Source organism: Vigna umbellata, chromosome 8 (assembly GCF_029865625.1).
Source record: "Vigna umbellata cultivar VRB3 chromosome 8, Vumbellata_1.0, whole genome shotgun sequence".
Lineage (NCBI taxonomy): Eukaryota > Viridiplantae > Streptophyta > Magnoliopsida > Fabales > Fabaceae > Vigna > Vigna umbellata.
The window spans coordinates 32,662,897-32,687,704 of record NC_142172.1 but is presented as its reverse complement, the minus strand read 5'-3'; the positions used below and the strand labels follow the sequence as shown (position 1 = coordinate 32,687,704).

Sequence of the window (24,808 nt, the reverse complement as noted above, 5' to 3'; positions counted from 1 at the left end):
GGAGTGTTATGAATCGTGTTTGATGCGTACCACAATTAAAGTGAATTTCATTAAAAAATATTTAAACATTAGTAAAATAAATTTTTCATCTTCGAATTGTTAAAATAAAAAGTAATTTTTGTAATATTTAAATTGATTATGTTTAAATCGAATTGCTTATATGTTACTTTAAATTTTTTTCTCGGTGAACCTATAATTAAGAGAAGAATCCCAATAAACCTGATGCAGAAATATTTATGGAAATCCACAATGTTTCATACAAATAGTCCGATTTCTCGGTGTTCTTTGCTTTGTGAATTTTCCTGCATGAAATTAGTTCAGGGAAACTATTTCTTTGCAGAGTTATTTTTTCTATTTAAAATAAATTTAAAGTATGGATTTCAAAAAGTAATAATTTAAAATAATAAAAATAAGGTTTAATACCTCTTTTGGTCCTTAGAAGTTCAATGTTGTCCCAACTTTTGTAAAAAGTGTGCAAACAAGTCCTTTTTGGAAACGGCAGCTGACAGAGTGGACTGAAGTTAGCTATGTGGCTGTGTGAGGGTAATACGTGGCTGTGTGAGGGTGATACGTGGCTGTGAGAGGGTAAACGTGATAATATTACTGAGGTTAAGAAATCAGAAGTTTCGTTGATCTCCGCAGAAAACCGCGAGGCCAGCCCTCCACCTGCAGAAAACCAAAACCAAAAATAAAAACCAAAACCCAAAGATCCAGCGGCCAACCTCGGTGAAGTTTCATTGATCTCCGCAAACCTGTCGCTCGAGACCCACCGCGCGAACCACCATCGAAACCCCAAGGGTCGCGCCTCTGCCGCTGTGTCGCTCACAAGCTCCGCCGCCGCAGACCACCCCAAAGTTGTCGCGAGTTGTCCCAACGTGAGAGAAAGGAAGCTGCCATATGGTTGCAGAGCAGCGCCAAAGGAGAAGAAGAGAAGGGAAAACTATATCTTCCCCTCACATGAGCGTGACGAAGCAGACATAAGAAGAAGAGGGTAGAAAGAAATTGGGATTTTCAATTTAGGGTTCATAATCCTTTCAGATTGAGAGTTTTCCCTCTTAATTCTAATTTTAATTAGGTTCCTAATTTTCAAATTTAGGATTTTTTGAATTAGGAAAACCACGTATTACCCTCACACAGCCACACAGCCACGTAGCTAACTTCAGTCCACATTTTTTACAAAAGTTGGGACCACATTGAACTTCTAAAAAAAAGTAGGATTCAATTGAACATTTACCACCTTTTGAGGGACCAAAAGAGGTATTAAACCTAAAAATAATATTGAGGCATCGAAATCCATATATCTAAAGATGATATCAAGGTGAAGATATTGAAAGGAACAATATGATGTAAATAAGAAAAAGATGTGGACAACATGATTAAAGGAATATTGAAATAAAGGTCAAAGAGTTAAAGTGAATAAATAATTATCAAAATTCGAGTCGTATATCAAGAAACGTGGTATTATTAATTGGACAAAATAAAAAAAATTGGACAATAGTGAGTCGAAAAGGTCAAAATCGAAATAAATACAATTCATTTAGTTTTTCTTTTAATATTTTGGCTTAATTGTGAAAAATATGAATAAGTTATTCAAATGTAAATGAGATGATAAATTATTGTTATCATTCAAATACTCTGAAAACACTGCGAAAAAGGAAAATAACAAATCTAATTACGACGGCTACAATTTGGATTATTCTTTTCGTTAAATTCTTGTATTAATATATGGTTTACCTTGTTATTTTAGTTTTTGGCACTTTACATTTGCTAGTAGTCATTTTCATCCATCTTTACCTTTCTTATTTTCCTTTCTTATCTCTCCATAAATCATTCAATCTTTATATACAAAATATATGATTAGTGAAAAGAAATGTACAAGTTCTTTTATTCAACCCCACATCAAAAGATAAACGAATTATATATATATATATATATATATATATATATATATATATATATATATATATATATATATATATATATAATTATCTATAATATAAGTGGTTTATACATTAATTACATATTAGTTATGGAATTCAAGAATCAACACACTCTAATTTAGATTGAAAAAGAATAGTTTGCTTATTTGAAAAAAATTAATTTAATTTATTAAAAATAATTGACTGAATAATATCGAATCAAAATCCTTAAAAAATGTTAAGATTTATATCATGGATAAAATTATGTTAAATTTTTGTTTATTATCTAGTACAATAATTGGATCTTTAAAAAAAATCATTAGGTTTCTTTAGTTCAAGGGTGGCAAAACGAGTTTCCCATCAACCCATCAAGAAAAATGTGGGTTAGTCCAACATATTGAACCCATCAGCTCGTATCAACTTGACTTGTTTGGCTCATTAGTCAGTTGGATCGTATAACGGGTTGGTCGTAACTCGTTTGTGGAATCTCGAAACAACAGTGAATACAAAGTGTGCATAGTAAAATTCATGTTGTTTGAACTAAACGAAAATCCAAAATAAGAAGTGACAAAGTTTCTCGTAAGTAATAATGAAAATCACGAAAAACACAAACAAAGGAAGTAGCTTTGAGGACCCACTATGTTTCCTAAAAGGTAGATTTTGTAAGGCTTTGACTTCGTCAAAATGACTTTGAAATAAGTTTCAGGAATATAAACAAATGTTCAAATAAAAACCCTGAAAACAACAACAGGAACAACTAGAACAATTTTTTATGAGACCTAAATTGAACGGTTTGGACCAAAATACAGTAAATTCACTCGAGGTGAATAAAACACAACTCACAACCCCTTACAATTAAGAGTGACATCAACATTAGACAAGGGCAAAGACTCAAACCACAAAGACCCAATACGACGAGGATCAAGTGGTTGACACTAGTGATCGTAGTGGATGAGTGTTGATTGTTGTGTAGACGCGCGACAACTCTTGTTATCGTGTTAGGGATCAAGACCCCCCCGCTCGTTGAAATCAAAGATTGACTCAAGAAGAAGAATATGAGTTAAAGATGGAGAGGATGAAGAAGGTGGGAAAGAGCTCGTGGGAACCTAATTAATCACATGTCACAATTTTCTAGAAACAAAAAAGAACAGGTTGGCTCATCAACCCATCAATCGATGAGACGAGTTACATTTTTTTACTTGTGTTGTGTTAATGGATTGACCATCCCTTTTTCAATGGGCCAAGAATTGGTTGGGGCAAAATGAGTCTAGTGGTTGATGTTGGTGGCCGTAGTAGATGAGGGTTGATTGATGTGTAGACATGTGACAACTCTTGTTATTGCTGCAGATGATCGAGACCTACCGCTTGTCGGAGAACTAAAATATGAGCTAAAAATGGAAATGATGAAGAATGTGGGAAAGGGCTTGTATGAGCTCAATTAATCACGATTAACAATTACCCAATCAAAAAATAAAAGGATTAATTGACTCGTCAGCTTGTCCAAGAATGGGACGAGTTACATTTTCTGACCGTATTATGTTAAGGAGTTCATTTTCAACAGGACTAAAAATGGGTTGGACCAAAACGACTCTAATGATTGACGCCAGTGGTCATGGTAGACGAGGCCTTGTTAATGTGTAGCCGCATGAGGACTCTTGTTATCATCGCTGGTGATTGAGACCTACCTTATCAGAATTGAAGATTAATCAGAGAATAAGAATATGAGGTGAAGGTGGAAATTCTTCAAATAAGGTAGGAAAGGGCTTTTGGTAATCCAATTAATCACAGGTCACAATTTTCCAAAAAAGAAATCTGTTCAAGGATGGGACATGTTACATTTTCTTACCCATGTTGTGTCAATAGACTGACCTAATCCCATTTTTAATAGTAAAAAACGAGTTAGGACAAAATGGGTGTAGTGGTTGACACTCGTGGCCATGGTGGATAAGGGTTGGTCGGTGTGTAGATGTTTGACGACTCTTGTTATCATTGTTGGTGATCGAGACTCACTGTTTGTTGGAATCGAAGATTAATTAAAGAAGGATAATACGAGTTGAAGATGGAGAGGATGAAGAAGGTGGAAAAGGGCTTATGGAAGTCAGTTAATCCCAAGTCACAATTTGAAAAAAAGAGAGGATGGAATGGCTCATTAGCTTGTCCAAGGACGAGACATGTTATATTTTCTGACTATCTTGTGCTAACAGACTAACCCGACCCATTTTCAACCGGTCAAAAACAAGTTGGGCCAAAATGGGCATAACAGTTGATGTTGGTAGCCATGATGGATGTGTAGCATAGCGACTCTTGTTATTGTTGTTGATGATTGAAACCCACCAATTGAAGAACGAAGAAGGAGAAAATGAGCGAAGATAGAGAGGATGAAGAAGGTGGAAAAGAGCTTATGAGAGCCTAATTAATCATAGGTCACAATTTTCCAAGAGAAAAAAGATAGATTAATAAGGATAATATAAGTTACACTTTTTTTGAACCGTGTTGTACTAATGTGCTAGCTCAATCCATTTTCAGTGGACCAAAAACGGTTTAGGCCAAAATGGATGAGCTTGACCCTTTTTTTTTCTCTCTCATACTTGTTTTCTCCTTATTATTACTGGTTAAAAAAATGTTAACGTTATATTCACTCAGCCTGTACATAAATAAATAGCAAAAATAAATAGAAGTGGATATCTTTTTCAATATCTAAGTTTATTTAATGTGGATTTTTTTTAGGTTGCAGCGTTGTCATGTGTTATTATTATTATTGGTTTAGTAATTCCCCTTTCTTAACATTTTCATAATAATTACAACATATTCATAATATTTTCAACCTGGGTATTCTTCATTGAAATGGCTTATTCAATTGTAATTGGAATTACTAAAAGATAGCTGATCAAATGTTTTAAGTTTCCCGAGAACAAATATCTTGTAAAATAACAAGAAAAATAACTTACAATTAAAAAATCAACCACCGAAATCCATCATGACGTTTTCCAATAACATTAGTTTTAAAGTATCTATGATTCGGAGTCATGTTGTAGATTTTATTAAGGAGTGAAAATAGTATTACAGGTAGTATATATTAAATAGAATTGAGTGAACTTAGCAACTGAGGGGTGCGCAAAGTCATTGGAAAAGCTTATGGTGTTTCCGTTATCGAATAGTTTGAAATAAAGTTTTGTTTTTTGGAGTTTTGAATGAGTTTTGCTTATTATAAATTATTGACGATTGAGAATTGTTTGTATTGAATTGGAATGAAATTGTGATATATTACATTGTTGCAACTGTTCTAATATGCTTTTAATTTAAGCTTAGTGACATATTAAATGGGTATTTTAATCTAAAAAATGTAATTAGTAACACTAGACCAATTTTAAACACTACTTGGGTGTATTTTAGTTTGATAGTTGGTATTTTATTTCTACTTGGGGATACTTATTTTTCATGTGTAATGTTACGAGAGTGCACACGCAGGGATATTTTTGTCAATTTCTTCTATGGAGTTCTACAGTAACTTGGGGCTGGTAATAGTAAAACAGCCTTCCAGCATTTATTTTGGGTCTATCGGTTCGGCCCACCATTGGTGGTTCCTTCGAGACGGTCCGTTTTTGTTTTGTTCGCATTGTAGTCAACGGTCAATGTCATCGCCGAGTGGAGGCCGCGGAGAAGGCACGGTTGTTTACGCATGAAGATTCTTCCCTCTCTTTGAAGTATTCAATTTCAAAGTGATTCCTATAGACTATACATTTTCTTTAATCTTGAGGCTTAGTTAGGGTTTTCTGTCACTGCCATGGATTTCGAAAGTAGGAGGCTTCATCTGCTAATCTCTGTTCTTGCCATCGTTGCTCTCAGCTTCACAGGTATTTTACTTTATTCATCTCCCTCAATTCAAAATTTTCTATAAAATTAAGATCTGGGGTGCAGGAGGATCCTCCCAATAACAGATCGCAAATCTCTGCAAATTCGATACAATTAATGTTGAGGTCGGGTAGGATTTTAGGTGAAGAACAATTACGGCTGGTTTTATATTCCGAATGATTGAGAGAATATTTCCATAATTTTATCAGTAGCATGAATTCTAATGAATTCCTTGGACCTGTTGTAATCAATTCTAATGAATTTCCATAACAGAGCAGAACAAAAACAAATAAATTTTTTTTTTTTCGAAAAGAGGTCTGTTCTTCAATTTCATCCTTGATATATTATCTAATAACTACCTCCTCCCGTAAAGGGTTCCTAAACTACAAGAGAAAAGGAAAATTATATAAGTAATATCAAGTATTAATATTAATAATCTTGCCAATTAATCTCTCTAAAACTGAAAAACCCTTCAAATTGATCTCTAAGCATTTGTAAAATATGCCAACTTGGAAATTAACATGATTGATTGATTTCTATACTTGAAAGATTAAACTTATACGTAAGTTATTCCTTTCAGCTGAAAAGTGCAGGGAACTTGTTGGAGAGGATGGGTCATCCCAGAGTGGAAAGTTTACCATCTTAAATTGCTTTGATATGGGTTCTGGAACTGTAGCATGTGCTGTGAAGGAAGGTGTGAAGCTCTACTTTTACAATATCAGATCTTCTCATGTTGAAAGAGCAAGGACTGGTGCAATTGAGTCTGCCCTTGTTCATGCTGTTAGTCAGGGTATGTCCCCAACAGATTCAGCAAAACATGCACAGAAAGAAGGTAAGAAGGCAGCGAAATTGGCTTCCCGTCAAGCCAAGCGGATTATAGGTCCCATCATCTCTTCTGGATGGGATTTCTTTGAAGCTATTTACTATGGTGGTACTTTGACAGAAGGTTTCCTTAGGGGCACTGGTACTTTGTTTGGTACTTATGGTGGAGGGTTCCTCGGGGAGCAAAGGCTTGGTAGATTTGGCTATCTTGTTGGAAGTCACATGGGCAGTTGGGCTGGTGGCAGAATAGGACTAATGATTTATGATGTTGTTAATGGACTGCATTTGTTGTTGCAATTTGTTCAGACAGGAGAAATTGTAGTTAGCGAAAAATCTGAACCATCTGAAAGTTCCTTTTTCGGCGGCGAAACTCCTGTTTATGACACCTCTGAAGGCTCCGGATTATATGAATCACCTCCCAGTGAAGAATCCTACGCCTATGACACAGATAGAGATTCTGAACTGTGATGTGATGAAAATGTGAAGTTCATATACTGGTATTTGCTCAAATTTTTTGTCAGCTCTGAAGGCTGTTTCCCGTGTTGGCAGATCATTTCCCACCAAGAATCCAATGCCTAAGAATCTACTGAACCTCACAGCTATGAAACATATGAAGATTCTGAACTTGGGTAAAATTGAAGTTCGTATATTGGTACTTGCTCAAATTTTAGGTTGATTATTAGTGTTTTACTTCAATGTCTTTGCTTCAATGTATCAGGGATTGCTAACCTCTGGAGACTCTACTAGTGCTCCACTTCATGTAATTGGCTAATACTGTAGGTCCCAACTTTTATGCTGAATATATCTGTTGCCTTCAATTTTCAAGAAACTCTAAATAGCTGTGCTGGGATTCCATGGAAACAGAAGGAAATCACATAAAAACAGAAATTGGTTGAAATTAAAATGAAAATATTTTCTTTTCATTTTTTTTTCTGTAAGCTTGAACATTGTGATTTTGCAAACTGTCCAAACCAAATCCCTCATTTACTCTTTGAAAAACTCCAGTGGCTTACAACAATCCTATTAAAATATTTGAGAAAATCGAAAATAATTTTATTTAGGGGAAAATATGCCAGCACTCTTTTACAACTATGGATGGGTTGCAAATAGGGAACGGAGGATAGATCCTGACAAATGAACTTTCGTTATCTTTATACAGAAATGAGTTTACATTTAATATTTGAAGAAAGAAATTAAGGAGAGAAAAATCCATCCTTGCTGCTTTGAAATTATTTGCAGCATATTGCCACATTTGTTATGGAATTCTCTAAAATGTTCTATTGCATGTAGATCTGAAACCAAAGATCAATACGACGAAATAGTATTTTACTATCCAGTTAGCTTCAGAATTTAATTTTGGTTGTGATAGAATAATTTTAAAAGAATTATGGAAGAAAAATAAACTAATTTGTGTTATAATTTATAAGTTTGGTTTATACAGTTAAATATCAGATTTTGGATTAATTATGAAATATTTGTGTTCTTTCATATATTTTTTATTTATTTTAAGTTTTCCCACAAATACTTAACAATTTCTTTTGTCTGCACTGCCTATAATGATTGTGTCCTTAGTTAGATGTAGTTTAGTGACAGATATCTGTTATTTACTTTTTGAACATAATCATACATTTTTTTGTAATCTTACAGCATTTTCTTTAACAGAAAAGAGAGTCTTAAGTGCGATATGACATTGGCATATAGAGTCATTTCACATCAATGAGTTGGAGAAGTTAACAAATATCATTGATATAGATAATGTAACTATATTTGGATATATTACACTCTAATTCTATCGATTCTCTATAATTTAAGTTAGTAAAGATGCACTAATAGTTCAATTTTTTAAATGATAAATAATATTAAAATAAAAAAATATTAACTTAGTAATGATTTTGAAATTAAATCAGTAATATTCTGTAATTCATATCTCTGATTCTTCCTAGGAAAAATTATTTATGCAAATGAATTATATTATTAATAAAATTAATTATATATAATATATAATGTTACAGTTATACCTTTTGGCTTTAATTTAAGTGTATTGACAATGTAGTTTTTGATTACTATAATTTAAATACGCTAAATCTATCTATTTTTTAAATGTTTATACTGTAAGTTGTATCATGATTTCAATATAGTTCACGAATTTCTTACAGTGATCTTATAAAATAATTAAATTTAGTTTGTACAACAGTTATGAACACAATATTGATTATTTTTTTTTTTATTAAAACACAATTTTCTTAATTTCTACAAATTATTAAAACACCAGTGGAATATTTTTACAAGCCACTCATGCTCCTATCAATATATATAAACATGAGTCGCAGCATTTCAATTTTAAAAATACTCATCTTATTTGCTTTGTGCCAATATAATTATTAATATTAGTGGAAACACATGAAATTTTTATTAAAATTTTTATTAAAGTAATTTTTATTAAAAACATTTTGTGTAATTTTTATTATTAAAGTAAATTTTATTAAAAATAATTTGTATAATTTTTATTATTAAATATTTTTATTATAAATAGTTATTTGAATTTAAAAGAATAGTTATTAAAAAGATAAAATAATAAAATAATTAGTAGCTTATAAATAATTAAATTTAAATTAATGGTTATTTAAAAGGTAAAAATAGAAATATAATTATTTTTGTTTAAAATAATAGATATTTAAAGAATAAAATTGAACAAAATATGTAAAAAAATTATATAAGTATAGATAACTTTTCAAAAACAAATATATTATACTGATTGTACCGAGACAAACTTGAAATAAAATATCTAATGTTTCATTGAAAATATTTTTTTTTACAAATAAAAAATATTTTCAATATTAAAAACATTTTAAAATAGAGGGGATATGTTGCCTAAATAAAAAGAAAAAAATTAAGAAAAAGGAAATATGTATAATTGCAATTAGTTTATCATGGTAACAGTAACTGAAGACGAGGAACGCTAATCAACTGGATTCTTTAAATATATGATTCTTATCTTGATTATGGAGTTTATACACATAAATAAATAAATAAATAAATAAATATATATATATATATATATATATATATATATATATATATATATTCTTTTTCTTTGGTGTCTATCTTATCTTGAAAATTAGTCTTCTGTGAAAATTAGTGCAAATTTAATTTCTTAAACATTATGCAAAACAAACAAAAAAGCTTCCCATAAAATCAAATATTAATGATTTGTTATTTGATTCGTTCTCACCTATACAAAACTTTATTTTAAAGAAAAATTAGTACAAAAATCAATTATACAAGCTAGTATTGTGATATCATGCTAGTTGTGTAATTTGTCAATAATATTTGTTTTTTACTTTTTTTGGTTTAAAATTGTTATAGCAAAGAAAGTTATTTATTAAATATAATATAAAGTGATGTGTTAACATTGATAAATATTTTATAATTATAATTTTTTAATTAAAAAATATAGTACTTTATATCCACACTCATTGCTTCACTGGTGCAGTGACTACTTTTATTTTTTCTGTTAAATTATGATCCATGAGTTATAATATATTTAAGCATAGTAAAAGAGGGAGAGTTGGAACCTATAATACATAATAAGCTTTGATTTTTTTCATGAACCATATTCATATAAGGATTTTTAAAAAATGTTTACATTTTATCAATTATACAGTGTATTAAATAATTTGAACATTGAACACATATTTTATAATAGGAGATACATTGTTGAACCAAAAACAAGTAACATAAAAATTTAGTTTTCAACATTAGTATTGATTTGAAAATATCACTAAAAAATAGGTAGAAAATAGTTTTTAAGTCAATTTTGTTGTGTTAATTTCTATTAGTTTGCTGTAAGATAAATGAAGTCAATGCAACAGTAATGCACAGAAAACGAGCACTGAAACCTAAAGAATCAAAACCCATCGACTAAAGGTCAGTCTTGTCTTTTAATTGAAAGGAAATACAGAGTGCAACGTGCTCTCTGTCAAGCATTCAACAAAAGAATATATTATAACCAAAGAAAGAAGGGTGTTCCTCCCTCCACCTCCATAGCCTTCTCCCTCCACCTCCCCAATTATCTTTAATTCCAATTATATCCTTAAAGTTAAAATTTTTTATTTTTATTATTTTATTATTTTAATATTTAAATATAAACTAATATAAATATACATTATTAAAATACATTAAAAAGATATTCAAAAATAATAAATCAAAATATTAAAATATCTAATAAAATAATAACAGAAACATAAAATTAAAACAAAGCTTAAACGGATGTTGACATCCGTTGAAGGATGTCATCCGTTTAGGCTTCGTTTTCATTTTACGTTTTAGGGTTAAAGGATTATTGGAAAGATTATTGGAAGGATTATTGGAAGGGTTTAGGGTTTAGGGTTTAGGATTATTGGAAGGATTATGACTACGTACCTGGAGAGGAACCACGACAAGCACATTACACCACAAACGCACTGCACCACGTACTGCACCGAAAGCAAGAGGAAGATTGCTTGATAATTCTTTTCACGATCACTGAGCTTTGCAGAAAAATATTTTACTCATACAAGGAACTACGTAGGTTATCAGTGAAATATGTTATAAATGAGTAAAATTAAAAAATAATAATTCTAAAAATAAAATTTTACTGAGGGGCAAAATAGTAAAGGGGAGGTGGAGGGAGAAGGCTGTGGTGGTGGAGGGAGCAACACCCAAGAAAGAAAGAGAGAATTCAATCATTTGTCTGCCTCCTAGAGGCCCACTACATTTCCTTTTGTATCCATTATTTCTCCACTGAAAATCCTTTAACCGTGTGCTCTCTTTTCTCTCCCTCACGTGCTGCTGTATGCCCTTATTTTTTGCAACAGGTGCTAGGTGTCCTGAGTCTCCAACTAACTCATCCTTTCCCTTTATTTCTTCTACCAATTCTGCCCCTTCAGTCTCAACGTTCTTCTCACTCGTTACAATACCCTCCCCATCAATAATAACCTTGTCCTCAAGGTTAAAGTCCGGGTCAACTTTGACAAAATCTAGAATGTCTTCCCAAGTTGCTTCTGTTGCAGGTAACCCAACCCATTGAACTAAGACTTGTGAAAGTATTTTAGATCTGCAGAGGATGTCATGTTTCTGAAGGATAGATTGAGGAAGCAATACAGGACCTTCTGGTAGTGTAGTCAAAGGTAGGGGAACGTAGGTAGTGGCATGTGAACCTTTGCATTCCTTTAATTGAGAGACTTGGAAGATGGGTGGATTTTAGCAGTGGGCGGTAGTAAGAGTTTGTAGGCCACCGTTCCTATTCGAGCGATAATTGAAAATGGACCAAAATACCTCATCCCTAATTTCTGGTTTTTTCTCAAGGCAATGGAATTTTGTCTATACGGTTGAAGTTTCACCAAAACCAGATCACCTACCTTAAACTCCTTATGTATTCTTTTGTGATCAGCATACTTTTTCATGCTTTCTTGAGCTTTCAAAAGCTGTCATTTTATTTGAGTCAAGGCTCTGTCTTTTTCCCTAATAATTCTTGTACTGTTGGAGGATCGTTAGGATCCACCGTGTACTTCATTATGGTAGGGAGTCTCTTCCATATACCGCCTTAAATGGTGTGGTTTGTAAACTGGTATGAAAAGTCGTATTATACTAGAACTCTGCCCACGGTAAAAGCCTGGTCCAGGTCTTAGGATTCTCAAAGGTAAAGCACCTGAGATACATTTCAACACACTTATTTAGTGCTTCTGATTGTCCATCTGACTGGGGTGGTAAGTCGTAGTCATGTTCAAGGTTGTGCCACTCAACTTGAAAAGGTGTTGCCAAAATTGACTTATGAATACCTTATCTCTGTCATAGACGATGGTTCTAAGAAACCCATGTAGTTTGACAACAACATTAATGAACAATTGTGCCACTTGCTTGCTATTGAAGTCTGCCTTTAGGGGAGCAAGGTGAGCATGCTTCGACAATCTGTCAATGACCACCATAATCACCGTATATCCATTAGAGGGTGGAAGGCCTGTAATGAAGTCCATGGCTATATCTTCTCATATCTGGTCAGGAATTGGAAGGGGCTGGAGTAACCCTTGGGGTAGAGTGGTGGTCGATTTAGCTTGTTGGCATATAAGACATTCCTGGACGTATTGAGTGACATCTTTAAGCATACCAGGCCAATAGAATTGAGAGGAAAACCGAGCCATATTTCTGGTTATTCCCGCATGACCCCCTAGTATGGAACTGCGGTATTCCTTGAGCAACATTTGTATAATCTCAGCATCTCTAGGAATTACAACTCTGTGCTTCCAAAGTAAGTATCCATCAAAGTAGGAATAATGAATGTTGGGTGGTTTTCCTACTACACAAGCTTGAATGACAGATTGGAGAGTAGGGTCTATTTGAGTGGCTTTCTGAATTTTTATCATCAATTCATTCTCTCCATATGACCATGCCATAAAGAAGGATCTGGATAGGGCATCCGCAACTTGGTTATCTTTCCCAGGCTTGTATTCAATTGTGAAATCAAATCCTAAAAATTTGTGTAACCAAGCTTGCTGCTCTGGAGTTTGAAGGGATTGGTCCAGTAAGCTCTTGAGGCTTTTTTGATCAGTTCTTATGATGAACTTGTGGCCCAATAAGTAATGTCTAAACTTGGCAATTGCTTCGGTAATGGCATAGAATTCCCTTGTATAAGCAGATTTATGTTGCATACGAGAAGATAATTTCTTAGAAAAGAAGGCTATAGGGTGCTTGTCTTGGCTAAGAACGACACCAATTCCCAAGCCTGAAGCATCAGTCTCCAAAACGAAAGATTTTGTGAAATCAGGCAAGGCTAGGATTGGGGCAGTGGCAATAGCTTGTTTCAGGGCCTCGAAGGCTTGAGTTGCTGGAGCAGTCCATTTAAAATTATGTTTTTTTAGGAGATTGGTCAAGGGATGAGCAATTGCAGCATATCCTTTGATAAGCCTTCGGTAATATCCCGTTAAGTTAAGGAACCCCCTCAGTTGTTTTGTGTTTTGAGGGCAGAGCCACTATAAGACAACTTGGACCTTGGTAGCATCCATTGTCACCCATTTCCTAAGACAATATGGCCTAAGTAGTCTACTTGAGATAGACCAAAAGAGCATTTCGATAATTTGGCATATAATTGGTTTTCCCGCATAATGTGTAACTATTTGTTTTAGCTTAGTGCAACATTACAATGGCTAGGTCTTTTAAAGCTTTAAAAAAATAAGATTGTGTGAAAGAAGTAACTCACATCTTCGAAATTCCATTTATAGTAAAAGCTATTTTTCATTTTATGACAATTTTAAAAAGTTATTTTCTTGGAAGGATAATTATCGTTTTTTAAGCCTTTAAAAATAAATTCTCAAAATATTCGGTTGTCAAAAAAAAAAATACAAGTGATATCTGATTTTTTTTTTCATCAAACATAGTTGCCTGAATACCATGATCCTCAACAAGAAGTTAATAACATCCAAGAAATTGACCACTCAAGTTTAAAAAAATTGAAGTGACGCAACATTCAACATATATAATAAATGAGTAGAAGTCCTAAACATTATCATTACCAACCAACAAAAATTTACACTGATAAAAATGTTTCTGAAATGTTCGTTTAAGTTACAATATCACAAATTAAAATAAATTTTAATTATTAGATTAGGAATTGGTGTGAACTTCGATATTTCTAGATATTGGACGCACAATTTCAAAACAACTTTTTACTTGAAGAAAGATCGTAATACCTGGAGTTTGAAATTGATCTTATTGGAATAACAGTATTTCATAGAAAATATGTGTTGGGAGTTCAAGTTCGAGCCATTAAAACGATTAACACATTGCATTTGTATCGTCACCTGCAACATCAATTACCAACGGCTACACAAAGATGAACAAAATATGCAAGACATAAATGTATAACATATATATTGTAATAAAATAATGATTCAGTAACGTTTGATCGATTATCGTTATTGTCGGCTATATATATTAGCTACTGTTGTTACACTCTTGCACATATACACACTTTGCAGCATTCAAAAGCAGGTTCAAAAAATTTAACATTTCTAGAGGAATACAAGGTATGAGTACGAGGTAGAAGTAACAAAAATCAACAGCGTATGCACACATCATCACTGGAGTACGAGGTAGAAGTAGCAAAAATCAACTTGGTGGTTCATTTCCAGTGCAGAAATAAACTACATATGTCCTCTACCTATGGCGCTGCCACTTACACCATCCATAATCGCAAATCGCATGTCTTCAGATGGTTTCCAATGCCGTTTCCTTTGGTTGATGAACCAATTGTTTATCTGCTTTTGATCAAGTCCTGTCATTTCTGATAGTTGCACTTTCTCCTCCTCCTAACAAACAATTTGTTTCAACCCATTCATATCAAATTTCCCAATCTTTATTCTATTCACATGGAAAAGTAAACATATTCTTGACAGTGTCCACAACACAAGTGTTCATGGTTCAATCAAATGCTCACCATTTTGTGCCTATTTTTTGCAACCAACAAATCAAGCTACCTCATACCACAACTAGAAATATCGCACACATTTTCAAGTCTCAACACGTACAAAATATGGCAGAGGAGTGAATCCTCACTACCTTGAAATGAAAACCACTATCACTACAAGTTACAAGACAGTACTATCGGTATTTTCAAATCATTGCTGATTTTTCAAGGGGCTAACTTCAGATATATGTGTGTGTATATATATATATATATATATATATATATATATATATATATATATATATATATATATATAGGGTGAAATTATGTGAATGAAATACACAACAGAAAGACAGTGATGATATTAATGTGAATTACCGTAGGATAAGGCCACCTATAGTGAGTGCTCCACCAGTCCAAGAGTATCCTCCTTGCCTCCTTCGGAAGTTTACCCTTTTTCCTTTTCTTCAAAAATTCCTTTCTTAAGCTGCTAAGATAACCACCATACTTACGAAGGAGTATTTCTTTAAGCTCTTGATCACCGGGACGAGACCCAGAAGATTCCTCCACACCTTCCACTGTTTCCATCTTCTCCCAACTCAATTCATCTTCTGACGTCCCAGCCGCCTCATCTGGAAAAAATGCAGAAACATACAAAACAGATATTACTTGTTATTCAGAACTTCTTTTACCACTTTTTTGAAGATGGGAAATTTCTAGTTTTTTTTTCATAATGGTCAGCTAGCCATGGACAGAGAAGGAGGGCGGTTAAACAAGGAAGGTGCAGTACAGAGGAAGATGAATGAGGGTGAAAAGCCAAAGCATGAATTAAACTTGAAGATGATGTAAAAATTTGGCTACAATTATTAGTGTCAGTACAGGAAAATATAAACCACCCCAATTATTACAAGCCAATGTCATGGCCTTTCTCAACATTTTTGTTGCTGTTTTTTCATCTCTTCATGGTTTTTGCATTAAAATGGTCCCCCACTTCGATATGTTTAATTCGAGACTGACTCCACTCATTTATAGAAAGATCCAACACCACTCTTTCGCTTTCGCGTACGAAAAGAAAATCGCATACGGTCACTTTCATAAATACATACTACTTCCTCTATATACAAACAAAATGAAAAACCTCAACTAAGATTTTCGGGTAACTATCCCATATTATTGCACCGTGCAAAAACTTAACAGTCGAAACCTTTCCATTTTCGTAACTTGGATATGTAAGGACTCCAGAAGCCATAATATCGCAAATTTTCAGTATTAATGAAAAGATTCATGCAACTTTGACATGCACAGGAAACTAAAGATAGTAATGTTATGTAATCCTACAAATATTCATAGTGTGCTTTGTTCTAAAAAGGAAAAGTAAATACATATCTAATGCTTCAAACTTGAAAAACATTTTACACTTTCTTTATTTACAAAGTTGGAAGATTATTTAGTGCAGGAATTTAGAATTATTCATTGAACTCTTATCACCCACCTCAATATAAATAATTCGTATGATAGATATTGCATAACTAAATTATTTAATTGTAGGATGTAACAAATAGATGAGCAGTAATTGTTAACTAGGAAAATAATATACTTAGACATGTTCCTGACATACTATAAAAAATAGACATTGATTGACCTAATTTATACATGTTGAAATATGATTGATCAACAGCACCAATGCAATTTCCAAGCAACAGATAATACATACATATACATATACTTGTGTGTGTATATATATTTCAAATATTAGGTACAGCATCCATGTATTACGTCAAGATGTAAAGCATTAAAACAACTAGTGAGTATGTGCTAGAGACATTGACTACCACAAGACTTAAGTGAATCCATGCTAGGCTATTAACAAATACTAGAGGGAGAATGACATTAGAAAAATGGAATAATGTTAAAAGCTAAGAAGACATCAATGTACCCCACCATTTTTCTTTCCTGATAAAGGTTTAGGTGAATTTGTTCCCAAGATTCACTAAGACCAAAACATGTATCAACACTCAAAGATTGTTTACAGATATCCCATCAAAAGTTTTTCTCATCCATAGAACGATTTTAAAAAACAACCTTCAAGGACATGTGATTGATCCTCACCAGCCGAATCAGTTATTAGTAATTCTTTATTGTGTCTATACAATCATTTTTTTTCCTATTGTTACGACATTTTTGTTTTAACTGTCTCTTTCTTTCACAGGATATCAATGGTCTATTTATCACTTTTCTCTCTATCATTTTCTCTTTTCTTCCATTATCTCTTACCTCCACTCCAAAGTTAGTTATGTCCTTTCTTTAGTGTGCAGTTCCATGTTGGAGTGTGAACATGTTTTTACTTGGTCATTTACACACTCCACACGGGACCAACTTAAAAAAACGTCAACAATGTCGCAAATCAACTACTTTTGTAAGAGGGTTGTGACGTGGGCGTCATAGTAAATAATTTAAATTTAAATTCATTAAACAAGACAAAATCCCACTCCATCTCCAACGTACAAAAGAGGGCAATCGGTTGGTCTTCACCTAAAAACAAAACACGAATACAATATAATAATGATTATATAAATGAAAATATGTCCATAACCTTATTCTTTTCACACAACACCATTTATACACGATGTGTCGATTGAACATGAGAATAAGGTTGCGAAATCAAATGTTTACCTGAGCGGTTGTTATCCAGTGGCAATGTAAGTGTTCCCTTACAAAGATTGCTGAGTTGTGATTCGATACTACACAAAAACAAGGTCGCTTCGTTGAATGGCTTGGACAACTCCTGCTTGTATCTATGAAGAATTTCGCAGTACGATTCCTAACATGCGTTGCAGCAACAATTAAAGTCTTCATCCCAGCACAAGTTTATCAATCCTTTCTTTTAACTCAAGCAAAACGTGTCCCTCCCGAAAGAAATTACTTTAAGATAGAAAAAGAAGAATACCATGAACTCGTCAAGCTCGGGATCGTCTCCTATCTCACGAAGAGCATGCGTTGGGTGGCTTTCACGGGCTATTTCTTCAAGAAGTGAAGCGAGTTCCGGCGGTGCTCCAACCTTCCAACAGTTAAAAATCACAACTTCCATTTATTCTTAATATTCACAGCAGAATTTCTGTAACTTTGGCTGTTAATATTAGGCATAGAGAATAGAGCACAAAGAGAAGAACCAGAATTAATTGAAAAAAGGAAAGAAAAGACAATTGATATGGCAGTGGCATAACCTTTCGGCATTCTATGTAAGCAGATACTAGATTTGGATAAAGAGGGTGAGTGGCGATCTGGGTCTTGATGAATCGTTCCGACATATCGGAACTTTCTGGCTCTTCTAGCTGAAGGAAGTTATTGGCCACAAGTCCTAGATTCAATTCAGATGCGGCGGCGGAGGAAACGTTGACGTTGACTCCTCTAACAACATCCTCGGTACAAGATAGGAGAGAGTTGAGCTTGTAAAAGTTTTCCATCGATATATATCCCTAGCTACTCTCCACTGAAAACCACTCTTCTCAGTCAGCAACTATATATATATATATATAAGCAGAGAATTTGCACAGAAGCAAAGTTTAAAAAGTAGAGGACATGGTGTGAGATCTAGCACGCAGTGCAAATCATGCAACAGTTTATTGAAAATGAGAATATAGGTAGTGAAATCAGGTGGGAGTGTGAAGAAGCGGAAAGGGGAAGTTGTTTCTTTTTTGTGTTGTTTGAGGTTGTTTTTGTGTGTTGTTGATGGAGTGATGCGGTGAGAGAGAAGGGTAAGTGGAGTTGATGAAAAGGAATGATGGTGAAGAAGGGGAAGAAAGTGGAGCTGTTACGGCACCTGGAAAGGGACGAGACCTTGTTTTTCTTTTCCAATAAAAACCTGGGGAAAAGGAAGAAAGGAAAAGAGAGAGAAAGAGAGAGTAATGGTAAGTGGGAAGTGCAGAGAGAGAGAGAGAGAGAGAGAGAGAGAAGAACTGAAACAGTAGAAAGGATTTGACAAGGTTAAGGTGTGTCTCTGCAAAGACATAGGCATGTAGGTGATGTATAGGCCGTATTTGTAGACGTCAGTCACTGATTTTCACCCTGACGTGACATATCGCCACGTGACTAAATTTGATTGGTGACTCTAGTGTATGGGTCCACCTACCTGCATGCAAGTTTGGAGGTAGCTATTATCATCTGCTTCTGCTAATAATTCCAACCTCACACACACGCTTTCTTCTTCTTCTTCTTGTTACGGCTTATCAGTAACAGTAAGTATTCTCAATTCCACTTCTACTTTCAACCATCTGCTACTCCTATCAGGAGTACTCCTCCATAACAATCACTTTCTTCACACACAACAAAAATAATTGTATTACATTTTTTTTTTCTAAGATCACCGGACATCACGTGACACCTCCAACTAATCTACGGATCATACGTGGTGCATATCTAATGAATATTTTGTAGGTTTTTTTTTAACGAACAATTCATCTCTGATTCAAAATTTTAATCCTTACAATTTATTGTTTTTCTCAAAAATATGTGTCATTTTCACCAGGATTAATTTAAGAACATCAATGGATGTAGTGGAGTGTTTTAGTTTATTTGAAAGTTTTATTTATTTTTTGGTTTAACTTACTATTTTCGATCTTCTACTCATGACAAAAAAATCAGCTATTCTCGTATTATATCTTACTAGCCTTAAGTAAGCCTTTTTGTCAACCAACAGTTCTCGGCGGGGAGAGTTGTACAATTAGATTGCGTTTATCTATGAGATCCGTAAATTTTACGGGATTTTTTTTATGCTATATACAAGCATTTATTTAATTGAATAAAATCTAAAATTTGTGTGACTTGTAGTATTGATTTTTATCTGATGCTATTAACACATTTATATTTTTTTATTATTTATTTTAAATTAAACAAATTCTATCTTTTACTTGTTTTTATCACTTTATTTATTTTCGTCTCACTTACTTTTATATGTTTATCAAATGCGCTTATTTCTCTTCTTTTACGTATTTATCTCCACCGATTAAATCGTAAACCTTAAATTCTACCGTATCATATTTATATGTGTGCGTGAGATGATTGTTATAAATATATAAAAAAAAAGGTAAAAATGGTAAGTGTAATTAAAGAATATTAAAACATGTTAATGTAACATATTTAAATTTAAATATTGGATTAATTAGGTTTTTTTTCTAAATTATATGAAAGTTTTAGTTTCCATTTCAATTTTTTGATCCATTTGGATCTCTCTCTCTCTCTCTCTCTCTATATATATATATATATATATATATATCTTTTAAATTTTACGTAAATTATAAAAAATGTAATATTCAAATGTATGTCTATGGAGAAACCAATTTTTGTAAAGTACATAGTTAGTAAAACTTGTTTTTTATTGGTTAAATTAATAAATGACATAATGTTTTCCAATTAATTTAACAATAATACCATATTTTTAATGATGATTATTTTACTATCAATGTAAATGATCAATTGTAAAATGTATCAAGTTGTATAACATATCTTTTCTAGAATAAAATTTATATTTATGAGTATGATGTCTTAATGAATCTCCAAATATGAATCTCCTCCCACTTTCATAATTAGACATTTTTCTCTGAGTAAAATACTAACAAAAAGTCAGGATAATATTTTCGTGGAATCTTCATTCAAAACATCATTATTGATATCACATCAAAGATCAATGAAATTTGTCAATTTCAAAAACACTTATTTTTGCAATTCTGATTTCAATTTTTACGAGCGAAAACTAAAATTTTATTTATTTAAATCATTCAAAATTAAGAAAACCATCCAAAATTTTAAATTAAAGTATACATGACTTCAAAATAAGTTTTATCTTAATTAAATTCAAATACACAAAAAAAAAAATCTTTTTTCCAAAGCTCCTCATTTCCATGCATCCATGTAAACATATATAATAATATCTATTCCAGTATGATGTCTTGGTATACATATACAATCATCGCAGATAAAAATTTCATTTATAACTTACAAGGTGAGCCAACAAAAACATATTAACAAGGCTTAATACCTCTTTTGGTATGTCTTTAAAGGCGCAATGTTTAAATTCGTTCTACCTTTTTTAAAAAGTTCAATGTGGTCCCAAGTTGTGAAAAAAATGTACAATTAAATCCTTTTTAGTCACGGCGTTAAATATTTAACGACCCAGCTGACAGTTTAGTCACGACGTTAAATATTTAACGACCCAGCTGACAGCGTGAAGTAATGTATGCAACGTTTAGGTTCATAACGTGACTGCATAAGGGGTAAACATGTAATTTTGTGAGTTAGGGTTTAGATTGCAGAAATCGCGATTTGGGGTTAAGCATTTTGGAGGAGCTGCCTTCCAAACTGGGTGATCTTGAAGCTGAAAACGGTGATTCTGTTGGAGTAGATGGCATTTTGAACGAAGGCGGAAACAGAATTAGAGGCTTGGACGTGCAGTGTTCCAAACCACAACACAAAAACAGTGAACGTCACCGTTACGACCATACCCCACCTTAACCCCATCATCATTCTCCTTCTCTTTCGCAAATACATTGTTCCTTTCCTTCCTCTTCTTCGATGGTCGCAGTGCCGCGGATTTCTCAAAACGCAATGCAAAACCGTCGTTTTGGTGCTGGGACTCAAGGAAAGCACCTGTTTCTTCTAACATACATAGGAGTTCTTCAATTAACTTAATTTAATTATTTTTTACAAACTTTAATTTTAACTTGTTACCTTATTGTACAACTATGAAAAGGATTATTAAATATCCATGTTATAGAAAATATCAAATTGTCTTTTTTTCACTTATATTTTTCCCTTCTTTTTCCTTTTCCATCTCATCATTCTTGTTTAAATATTTCAATCCAAATTTAATATTCTTACTTTTATTAGTTTATTTTCTTTATTCACAATATATTTGTGGATCCAAATAAAGAATTATTTATATATAAAATTTAATAGTAAAATCATTTATATTATTTAAAAAGTTGCTTTTTAATTTGAAAAATAATTAAATTAACATTTTCAATTTGAATAAAATTTAAATAATAATGTTAAATTTTTATTAAAATATTAAATAACATTTTTTATTTAAATAACTTTTCAGCAATTAATATTAATTTTTTATTAAAATATTAAATTATTAGTTTATATTCAAATAAAATTTAATCACCAATATCAATAATGATTAACTTTATTAAATTTATAAATTTATTAAAAATAAAAATGTCTAATAATTATTGAAATAATGTAATTAGTTTACTTTAGTAATTTATATGAATACTTTATTTTGAAAAAGAGTTGAAGTTATTATAAAAGAAATTTCAGTCTATTTTCCATTTCACTAAAGTGAAGAATAAAAGTTGTTTCCTAAGGAACCAATTTCTGAAAGCAAGAACTGATAAATCTATTCCGTAAATTTTTGTGCTAATAACTTTGTTTGGAAAAGGGTTTATTGTGTGGAAACAATATGTTAATAATAAGCTGCTGGAAAATTGAAATGAATAACACTTGTATTGGGTCTGTCAGACTGAAATGAACCTAAACAGTCACGTTGCACACATCATTCCACGCTGTCAGCTGGATCGTTAAATATTTAACGCCGTGACAAAAAAGGATTTAATTGTACATTTTTTCACAACTTGGGACAAAACTTTTTAAAAAAGGTAGCACGGACTTGAACATTGCCCCCCTAAATAGGGACCAAAAGAGGTATTAAGCCTATTAACAATTATACTACTTCTTCGTAAGATCAGAAAATAAATATCATGATCGGTCACTATAATGCACAAACCATAAACTTAATAAAACAAAATCAATTAATCATTTAGGAATTCATAATACAATTACACAACTTTCAAAATTCATAATAAAAAATATAAATTTTAAGATTTATCATCATTTCATTCATATCCCAAATAATCATACACATAATTTTAAAAACAAATTCATTCATATATCAAATAATGATAGAAACAACCATAGACACAAACTCATTTATAACTCAAATAATATTAATCACAACCACACATTAAAACTCAGTCATGTCCCGATTAATAATATGTATAACCTTTATAGAACCGGTGCATAAACTAGTATTAAAAGATCGTGCACCTATTATTTATAAATTTCTATAACTGTCAAAACGGGTAATCTGGCTCAACCCGGCCCGACTCATCACGGGTTGGTCGTTTAGTGAGCAAAGCCAACCGGCTCACTTATTAGCAAGCTGAAAAAATTCAAACCCGACTCGACCCACCACTGGTTGGTGGGTTAAACGGGTTGGCTCACTTAATTATAAGGTTTTTTTAAAATAAGAAAATTATAATTTTTTTTAATTCAAATCTAAATAAATTTTATTATAAAATAATGTTAAACTCCAAAGACAATTCAAAATATAAAAAAATATATCATACAATTTAAGCGTAATCTAAAATTAAACACAAAAGACGAACAAATAACTTTTTCATATTGATAATTTTTGTATCACTTATCTATTTATAATATTAGAGACTTGAATAGATAGATTTATAATATCTTTCCCTCTTGAAACATCTTTTTTTATCTCGTATACAATATAATAAAAAACATGCTAACTAATAATATTGAAACAAAAAATAATAAATAATTAAATTAAATTAGGTGGATAGGCTCACCAACCCAACTCACCACGGGTTCAACCCGTGTGAACCGGGTTCTAAGTGAGCCGATTGAAAGCTAACTCGCATAAAAAATTTACAACTCTTTCAAATTCAACCCAGCTCAAACCCGTGATGGGCCGAATTGACTCGCGAATTACAACGCATTTTTACATCTCTGTAAATTTCTTCTAGATCTACAACCAAAATATATACGGACTTTATTTGATCCATATTACAATTATTTTTGTAGCCAACAACCATAACCAAAATATATGTGGAGCATTCAATCCACATTATAATTATTCTGCACCCAAAAATCATAGTCAAAATATATATGGACTGTGCACCTGATCCACATCAAACGATAGGGTAAGTTAAAATCCTTTGAGAGTGGTTGTTACCAACCTTCTATATAAGAATCTTTATCGACTTACTAATCAGAATGATCTCAAGCATACATATGTCATTTATAAACCACACAATTTTACAAACAATAGTTTTTCCCTTGAGAAAATTAAATTTCAAAGTTCAGAATTAAATAAAAGACTTAAAATCATATTCTACTCACCGATCCAACACATATAATATATTTGACTTAGATCCAAACTAATCACATGTCATTTAATTCAATATGAACATGCCATACCTCATTTTATTGTTATACTATTTTTCTTTTTGAAAACTTAACAATATAAAAAAAATTGAGTCATGAAAGTTTAAATTGGAGTTCACATTTAGATATATATATATATATATATATAATTGAAAAATGTTTGATTATGAATGGAGTAGTCAAGAGATTTACATCATAAACATGATATTTAAAAAAAACATCATGACAAATTATTGTTAAGGATAATATTTTTGTCCATGATAAAATAAAATCAGAATTAGCATCAATAAAAAAAAGTAAAAAGTATAAGAAATATAGAATAGATATAATTATATTCTCTTTGACATTGGTAGAAAAAATCATAATTGAGCTGAAAAATTAATAATGATATGCACAATTTTTTTATCAATATAAATAAAAAAAATAAGTAGTCTTCTCAATTTTGGTTAAAAAAAATATTATAAATCAGTACTGATTGAAAAATAAAATTTTGACCTAAGTTGTTGAAAACAACTTCCAATAAATATTAGTT

General features: G+C 32.1%; 2 protein-coding genes across 3 annotated transcripts; one reads left to right on the top strand and one right to left on the bottom strand.

Annotated features, from left to right (window-relative positions):
* The first annotated feature begins 5,513 nt into the window (after positions 1 to 5,513).
* Positions 5,514 to 7,422, top strand: LOC124826736 (uncharacterized). Its single transcript, XM_047299650.2, has 2 exons — positions 5,514 to 5,773; positions 6,352 to 7,422. The coding sequence occupies exons 1-2, from the start codon at positions 5,704 to 5,706 to the stop codon at positions 7,059 to 7,061; spliced, it is 780 nt and encodes a 259-aa protein (XP_047155606.2). The 5' UTR covers positions 5,514 to 5,703; the 3' UTR covers positions 7,062 to 7,422.
* Positions 7,423 to 14,481: 7,059 nt separating this feature from the next.
* Positions 14,482 to 19,109, bottom strand: LOC124826737 (homeobox protein knotted-1-like 1). Of its 2 annotated transcripts, XM_088097531.1 has the most exons (6): positions 18,258 to 19,109; positions 17,981 to 18,091; positions 17,707 to 17,854; positions 17,539 to 17,565; positions 15,412 to 15,665; positions 14,482 to 14,935 (listed from the first exon to the last, which is right to left on the bottom strand). In XM_088097531.1, the coding sequence occupies exons 1-6, from the start codon at positions 18,495 to 18,497 to the stop codon at positions 14,771 to 14,773; spliced, it is 945 nt and encodes a 314-aa protein (XP_087953657.1). In that variant the 5' UTR covers positions 18,498 to 19,109; the 3' UTR covers positions 14,482 to 14,770. The 2 variants fall into 2 exon arrangements, with proteins under 2 accessions (XP_087953657.1, XP_047155607.1); XM_047299651.2 differs by lacking the exon at positions 17,539 to 17,565 and having other exon boundaries at positions 18,258 to 19,096.
* Between the last annotated feature and the right edge of the window lie 5,699 nt (positions 19,110 to 24,808).

Coding starts and splice junctions, on each gene's coding strand:
- LOC124826736 (XM_047299650.2), top strand. CDS start 5,704: ATGGATTTCGAAAGTAGGAGGCTTCATCTGCTAATCTCTGTTCTTGCC. Junction 5,774..6,351: donor CGTTGCTCTCAGCTTCACAG/GTATTTTACTTT, acceptor TATTCCTTTCAG/CTGAAAAGTGCAGGGAACTT.
- LOC124826737 (XM_088097531.1), bottom strand. CDS start 18,497: ATGGAAAACTTTTACAAGCTCAACTCTCTCCTATCTTGTACCGAGGAT. Junction 17,855..17,980: donor CCGAGCTTGACGAGTTCATG/GTATTCTTCTTT, acceptor AACGCATGTTAG/GAATCGTACTGCGAAATTCT. Junction 14,936..15,411: donor ATAGGTGGCCTTATCCTACG/GTAATTCACATT, acceptor ATTGTTTGTTAG/GAGGAGGAGAAAGTGCAACT.